Source organism: Salmo trutta, chromosome 4 (assembly GCF_901001165.1).
Source record: "Salmo trutta chromosome 4, fSalTru1.1, whole genome shotgun sequence".
NCBI classification, from domain to species: Eukaryota; Metazoa; Chordata; class Actinopteri; order Salmoniformes; family Salmonidae; genus Salmo; species Salmo trutta.
In genome coordinates this window covers 36230413-36238925 of record NC_042960.1, presented here as the reverse complement: position 1 = coordinate 36238925, position 8513 = coordinate 36230413, and the positions used below count along the sequence as shown (strand labels likewise).

General features: G+C 40.8%; 1 protein-coding gene across 3 annotated transcripts in view; it reads right to left on the bottom strand.

The window, feature by feature from the left end:
- Positions 1-643: 643 nt before the first annotated feature.
- Positions 644-8513, bottom strand: part of LOC115192302 (trafficking protein particle complex subunit 8) — a 95332-nt gene continuing 87462 nt past the window's right edge. For all 3 annotated transcript variants that reach the window (XM_029750635.1, XM_029750637.1, XM_029750636.1), the window contains 3 exons: positions 3165-3307; positions 2815-2904; positions 644-2616 (listed from right to left, as the gene is read on the bottom strand). In XM_029750635.1, coding sequence (XP_029606495.1) covers positions 2379-2616; positions 2815-2904; positions 3165-3307 — 471 coding nt within the window. In that variant the 3' untranslated portion in view covers positions 644-2378. The remainder of the gene's footprint in view (positions 2617-2814; positions 2905-3164; positions 3308-8513) is intronic.

The window sequence follows — 8513 nt, the reverse complement described above, 5'->3', positions numbered from 1 at the left end:
TGCGCTCTCGCCAACTCCTAGACAGCCAGCCATTAGCCATAACTATATCATTTGTCTGAGTGGACTACACCCTGATCCTGTGACAAAGGCCACAGAAGTTTAGTCCAGGACAGATGGGGTTAAGATAGCAATGATAGACCCAACTGACTCACTTTCATTTTCCTTGCAGGGGATAGACTTTGTTGGAGCCAAATTCCCACTTTATTCGTGCTATATTTATTATTTTGCTCCATTTTGAAAAATATAGAATATAAGAATAAATATTGCTTCATGAATTATGGAGTATGGTTGATGAAGTCATGTTTTTTGGTTTTCTATTATGTTCATCACAGGTATTTAAAAGCATTATGGAGCCTTTCCTGGGCACTTTGCTCATCGATGGAATACAGTCTACGAAATTACCTTTGGAAAATAAATGTATTTTTTTTTTACACGATCTGAGCTTTGGATACCGTGTTTTGTGGTTGCTTTGGAAGCGCGTCTGACGGCGGCATCACATACCTGTGGCCTCAAGGCAAGGTTGGAATTGGATTACGAATTTCCTTTATGGTTCTAGGAAGAACCCTGTAAAGGGTTATTCTACTACAAGGATAAGCCTGTAGAACCCCTTCTTTCCCCAAGAATGTAGAGAACCACAGGGGACTTTACAACTTAACTTGTTAATTTATTAGGTACCAACAAGATTATTAATGCTTGATTAAAGAATGGCAACTTCACAACTAAAACTTCAATTAAATATCTCATGTTTTAAGCTTTGCCCAGATATGCATGTGTCAGCTGCTTGTGTCAGCAGATCTACTAGGTTGAGTTTCTCTGTGTGACCTTGAATGTGAAAGCTCCTGGGCTAGGCATACATTTTAAACACCATTTTACAATATCATTTGTAATTCTTTACAAATGTTCAAATTGCATCTCTCAGACGCAGTCTTTCCAGAAATTATTAGTATTCGGCGATTAGAGAATCCATTTGACTGAGAAAAACTGATACTGAGATAGACGTACATCAGTGTAAGTGTGTGTGTCAGGGAGAAAGAGCGACAGAGCACAGCTTGACAAAGACGTCGCTCCTAATGCACTTAAAACAGAGTTGGCATTGAGAGACGGAGCAGATCTACAGAGATAGGCTAATTGAGGGTCGGACTATATTCACTGCATCAAAGAGACAGTCATTAAGTCTTTTTCCCAAATGGCAGGCTATTCCCTTTATAGTACACAATGGGATCTGGTCAAAAGTAGTGTAATATATATATGGAACAGGGTGCCATTTGGAATGCAAAATAAAACTTGCCCTGAAAAGTATTACAAATCACCACGTCGTCCACACATTTCACCACACAGAGGAGACAGTTACTGTATCTCACAGCCCATATCAATGGTTACGTTTTATTTCTATTTACAGTAAATTTGTTATAAATATAATACATCATTTTCATCTGAAAAGCAGTTGAGTAAATACATACATTTAAATAACAGCTTGATCACAAGGTGGAGGAGGTCCAATGAGGGAGAAGTATAGGGAACATATTGATTTGATTGATTGATTCATTAGTTTGTTTTGTAGAAAATTACGTGTGTGCTCGTGGAGACTGACAGCACAGTAAATCCAGATGAACTACAGACCAACAACAGACAGGTGGGCAGGCAGCATCAGGGCCTGTCAGTCAAAGGATTCGTTCATCATAGTATAGTGGTCAACCTCTGGTTCATATTCTAAAGGGTTTGTGATGTGCCGACAGTCTGGTCCATGTGGGGCAGTACTTCCTCATCCAGGTTAATCCAGGAAGTAAACAATGTAATCACTACTGTGATAGCTCAACAACAACCTGTGATTCATTTTTCAACAGTAAAAATAAAATAAAAATCTCTGGCGGCAGACAGATGCCACGTTACCATAGGAGACAGGTCATTGTCTTTGTTTAGAATGTCTGTCTGTTCTGTGTCCTTCCCTTTCACGGGTTGATTTCATAAAATAAAAAAAGGTCAAAACCAAAGCGCCTCCACTGAGATGATAGACTCATACGCAGAGAGAGAGAAAATAGTTCCTTCTTCTACATGTAAGTCCATGATGTTTTGCTTTGTTGCTGGGACATAAAATAGTCAACAGTCGGACCATCAAAGTGGTTACAAGCTGAACTGATTCACAATTTAATTTGAACATTCTATTTTGTTTTTACATAATTGGAAAAATGTGTCAACTTTTTAGGGCGGGGAGTGGAGTGGGTGATTTGAAACTGGGTGGAAAGATGGGATGTGGAAGATATTTCTTGCTGGGTGCGTCTCTCAACCCTGTTGTTGCCAACCAATGGGGGACTCTGGAGCCTTGGTAGTAATGATTGACAGATGGTTAATTGGCTATTGATGATGGGGCGGGACAATGTTCAGGTGCTGTTGATGATGATGATGAGTGCTGGCGTGGCCGTCTGCTGGCTGGTCTCACACATGGCTCCCTGGTCCGCCAGTTTGGCAAAGACCCGTGGCGTTCCCAGATTATAGACGCCCGCATGCAGGAAGCAGGCTTGCAGCTGCACTCGCATCACTTCTTGTGCCCCCAACTGCAGCTTGAATTGCGTCTGGCCCAGCCATGTAAACGAACCATGCACCTCGAGAGACTCAGGGCTGATGGAGGGAGGAGAGGGATGGGAGAAAAGTGAGAGAGAAAGAGGGATGACGGCAGAGGGAGAGGAGAAGAAAATAGAAAGCTCACTCAAACCAGGAGGATAAATAGAATGCAGTTTATCAGGTAAACATTTGGTCAGGGACATGAGGAACAGATGGCAGATTTAACAGTACAGAGTGAGTTTGTGTAATGTTTACCTGGTAGTTTTGTGGCGTAGGTCAATGATGACATCAACTTGAGCCAGGGAGCAGTTAGACAGAGTCAAAGTGACTGGAACCATACACAGACTAGAGGGCGGGAAGAGAGCCAAAAGAGACATAAATATATATTTTTATTTACACCATTAATCATGTCTCCCTTTCTTCACCGCATAGAACCTTTCAGTCGCATAACACGGCGCACTGCTGCAGTCAATGCTTGTACCATTACATAGCTGAAGACTGTGAGCACATGTCGCTGGCTGTTTTAAATTACTCTCAAAATGCTGTTTTTTTGGTTTGATAACTATATTGTTTAGCTAGCTGGTCATGTTACATGTGTGTGCTACCTCTTCTGATTGAAGGGGTGGCTGTAGCTCTCTGGGTACTGCAGGTTGGTCTTGATGAGGTGGGAGAGTTGTTCCATGGAGGGCCGTGTCATTGGAGGTGGCAGCTCCGGTTTAAACTTCAGCAGCACCATCTCCTGAGCCTCCTACAACAGGACAGAGGAACAGAAATCAGATCAGGATGCAGGAAGAGTAAACGTCAACACCATTACCTCAAACACACTGCCGATGCATAGTGCATTCGGAAAGTATTCAGACCCCTTGACTTTTTCCACATTTTGTTACGTTACAGCCTTATTCTAAAATTGATTTAAATATTTTCCTCAATCGACACACAATACCCCATAATGACAAAGCAAAAACAGGTTAGAAATGTGAGCAAATGTGTTAAAAACAAAAATACATTATTTACATAAGTATTCAGATCCTTTGCTATGAGACTCGAAAATTATCTCCGGTGCATCCTGTTTCCATTGATCATCCTTGAGATGTTTCTACAACTTCATTGGAGTCCACCCGTGGTAAATTAAATTGATTGGACATGATTTGGAAAGGCACACACACACACACCTGTCAATATAAGGTCCCACAGTTGATAGTGAATGTCAGAGCAAAAAGCAAGCCATGAGGTCGAAGGAATTGTCTGTAGAGCTCCGAGACAGGGTTGTGTCGGGGCACAGATCTGGGGAAGGGTACCAAAAAATGTCTGCAGCATTGAAGGTCGCCAAGAACACTGTGGCCTCCATTCTTAAATGGAAGAAGTCTGGAACCACCAAGACTCCTCCTAGAGCTCACCGCCCGGCCAAATTGAGCAATCGGGGGGAGAAGGGCCTAAGTCAGGGAGGTGACCAAGAACCTGATGGACACACTGACAGCGCTCCAGAGTTCCTCTGCAGAGATTGAAAAACCTTACAGAAGGACAGCCATCTCTGCAGCACTCCACAAATCAGGCCTTTATGCTAGAGTGGCCACACGGAAGCCACTAAGTAAAAGGCACAACAGCCAGCTTGGAGTTGCCAAAAGGCACCTAAAAAAATTATCACCATGAGAAACAAGATTCTCTCGTCTGATGAAACCAAGATTGAACTCTTTGACCTGAATGCCAAGCATTACATCCGGAAGAAACCTGGCACCATTTCTACCGTGAAGCATGGTGGTGGCAACATCATGTGGTGGGGATGTTTTTCAGCGGCAGGGACTGGGAGACTAGTCAGGATCGAGGGAAAGACGAACAGAAAAAAGTACAGAGATCCTTATTGAAAACCTGCTCCAGAGTGCTCAGGACCTCAGACTGTGGCGAAGGTTCACCTTCCAACAGGACAACAACCCTAAGCACACATGTAAGACAACGCCCCTATACAAATGAATGGCTGTATGGAGGTAGTTTTGTGACAACAAAAATAAGGGGTTAAAAGGTGTACAAAAAAATACATCTGAGCTTTCTTATTCCTTTTTATTTATTTTTAGACTGTCTTTGCCATTTATGTGTTATTCAATTTTTTATTTTTTTTAACCTCTACGGGCTAGGGGGCAGGATTGAGAATTTTGGAAAAAATATGTGCCCATTTTTAACTGCCTCCTACACCTACCCAGTAACTAGAATATGCATATAATATATGGATAGAAAACACCCTAAAGTTTCTAAAACTGTTTGAATGGTGTCTGTGTATAACAGAACTCATTTGGCAGGCAAAACCCTGAGACAGATTCTGACAGGAAGTGGATACCTGATGTGTTGAATTGACTTTGAGCCTATGCCATTGAAAAACAAAGGGGCTGAGGAATATTTTGGCACTTCCTATTGCTTCCACAAGATGTCACCAGCCTTTACAAAGTGTTTTGAGTCTTCTACAGTGAGATCTGACCGAATAAGAGCCATGGAACGTGATGGCCCATTAGACACCTGGCGTGCGAGTTGATGGTGGGTACTCTCATTCCGAAACGTTTTAAAAGAGAACCCAATGGTCCGCCTTGAATTTTATTCATGTTCTGGTTAAAAAAGGCCCTAATGATTTATGCGATACAACGTTTGACATGTTTGAACGAACGTAAATATCTTTTTTCCGTTCGTGAAGGTAAGTCCGGCTGGCTTAGATCACGTGCTAACAACACGGAGGTTTTGGGACATAAATGATGAGCTTTTTTGAACAAAACTACATTCGTTATGGACCTGGGATTCTTTGGAAGTGACATCTGATGAAGAGAATCAAAGGTAATGGATTATTTACATAGTATTTTCGATTTTAGATCTCTCCAACATGGCGGTTAGTCTGTATCGCAATGCGTATTTTTCTGGGCGCAGTGCTCAGATTATTGCAAAGTGTGATTTCCCAGTAAGGTTAATTTTAAATCTGGCAAGTCCATTGCGTTCAAGAGATGTAAATCTATAATTCTTTGAATGACAATATAATATTTTACCAATGTTTTCTAATATTAATTAATTATTTTGTTGTGATGACTTGACTGCCGGTATTGGAGGGAAACGATTTCCTGAACATCAACGCCATAGTAAAACGCTGTTTTTAGATATAAATATGAACTTGATAGAACTAAAAATGCATGCATTGTCTAACATAATGTCCTAGGAGTGTCATCTGATGGAGATTGTAAAAGGTTAGTGCATAATTTTAGCTGATTTTATGGTTTTGGTGACGCCTGTCTTTGAATTGACAATACACTACACACAGCTATTGTCAATGTACTCTCCTAACATAACCTAACTTTATGCTTTTGCCGTAAAACCTTTTTGAAATCGGAAAACGTGGTTAGATTAAGAAGATGTTTATCTTTCAAAGGGTGCCAGATAGTTGTATGTTTGAAAAACTTGAATTTTGACATTTATTTGGTTTCAAATTTGCCGCTCTTGAAATGCACCTGCTGTTGATAGGGTGCGCCACAGGTGGCACGCTAACGTCCCACATAGCCCAAAGAAGTTAATGGGCTACAGTAGAAAAAGGTTAAATTCAACATTTTATCAAGTAATAAAAACATTCAAATGTATACCTAAAGGGGTCCTAAAATTCTAAATCAAATAGCTAAATGATACATGGTATGACCATTTTAAAACAATTCTAGATGTTTGCTTGAAGTTAAATCTTGCATTTTACCGGAGAAAAAGGAGGCTACACTGTAGCCTCTAACTCTCTCACTCAATTATTCATTAATGGTTTTTCTTAAATCATGTTATTAATCAGGATTCATTTAGAAGTGTTCAAAAACATCTTATCTACTCACTTTAAAACGTTTTACTCACCATTCAGTTACTATTGGGCAAAGCACAACTCAAAACACGACCAAAACAAACTGCAAATGCATCAAACAAGTTTGTAGAGTCACAAGCTTGATGTAGTCATTGTGTGCTGGGAATATGGGGCCAAATACTAAACTTTTGACTACTTTAATACACTTTATTGAGCGGATTAATCTAGAGGTTCACATACTTTTTCCAACAAATAAATAGAATGTTGGATCAATTTGATCAATAACGAAATGAAAAAGTAGAATTGTTTGTTATTTGTTTAAATCAGGTTCACTTGATCTATTATTAGTACTTAGATGAAGATAGGAAAACATTTTAGGTCAAATGTTTGCAGAAATACAGAAAACCCTAAAGGGTTCACAAAGTCAGAGACCATTATGTCAAACACATACTGCTTGTATATAAAGGTAACTGTCACCAGAACAGCTTCAGTGCACCTTGACATAGATTCTACAAGTCTGGAACTCTATTGGAGGGACGTGACACCATTCTTCCAGAATAAATTCTATCAATTGGTGTGGTTGGTGATGGAAAATACTGGTCTCAGGCACCGCTCCAGAATCTTCCATAATTGTTCAATTGGGTTGAGATCTTGTGACACCCCCCCCCCCTCCCTTTAAACCCCCTATGCTCCTTTGAGACCCCTCTTTCAAAGTCACTGAGATCTCTTCTAGCCACGGTAGCCAAAATAATGGGCAACTGGATATTTTTATACATGACCCTAAGTAAGCATTATGGGATGTTAATTGCTTAATTAACTCAGGAACCACACCTGTGTGTAACACCTGTTTTCAATACACTTTGTATCCCTCATTTACTCAAGTGTTTCCTTTGTTTTGGCAGTTACCTGTACATGTAACTATACAGACTATTTGTTGTGGTATAATTTGTTCACCATTGTGCAGCTTGCTCTGCGCAGAACATTTGCTTTTAAAAAATATTATAAACGGCCCCCGACAAAATGCCTTCCTGGAGACATTCATAGAACTGTAATTCCACGTTTTGATGATAGGAACAGTTTTCAGCTGGTGTGTGTGTGTGTGTGTGTGTGTGTGTCGGGTTAGAGGCAGAGATTAACAGAGGCTGGGAGGGTGTTTATCAAAACATTAACACAGGACGTCAAGACATCCATATAGCTAGTCATGCACTGGAAACATGAACATACATTTACATTTATGAGCCCTATAAATGCAATTCACCTATATGGCATTCTGATATTCAAGCCAAGGTAGGTAGAAACAATCACTAAGTAATTCTTAGCAAAGGTTTGCTAAAGGCAATTCCAGTTAGGAAATGAGGGTCTTTATGAGATCTTCTATGAGAAGAGAAAGCGAGGGTGCGAGAGAGACGAAGGGAGGGAGGGAAAAAGGTGGTCTTGGCGACTCATGTGCAGAGCTATAGAAAGCTACAGGAATAAGGGATGAGAGAAGTTCTGTCCAGCGTTATGAGTGAGCGCACCGTGGACACTGTTGCTATGCAAAGGCTTGTCTTGGAGGAAGGTGTGTGTGTGTGTGTGTGTGTGTGAGGGGGAGTTTAAGAACAATAATAAAACATTTTTTAAAAAGTCTGGCAATGTGGATGTGGTCAAGCCGGGTGAGTGGGTGGAAGAGGGAGAAAGGGGAAAGTTATTTTTAGACAGGCGTGAGGATCTCATGCTAAAACCAAATCACACACCACTTCCACAGGAGGTGGTCAGAAGAGAGATGGAGACCGCTTGCGTCGGGCAGTGGGTACAGTTTTAGTCTGTTCCTTACAGATGTACACACATACAGTACACTTAAACCCACTCTGTCATTAAATCCCACTACTGTGTGTGGGAGGGAAGTGTACCGCTGTGATGTGCATGTGATCATGTATGGTAAAAGTGACGAGAAAAAAACTTCACTGATGTATTTTGTAAAGTGTGATAAGGTGTCACTTTCTCTCTCACTCACACACACACACACAAACACTTAATGGCTTGGTTCATTACCCTCCGATATACGTCTTCATGAAGACCAAGAAAAAAAAGACACCAGCTTTAATCTTTGCTGAATGTGACTTTGGGCCTGTGACGTGTGTTAAAAGTGTGTGTGTGAGTGTGAGAGTGTGTG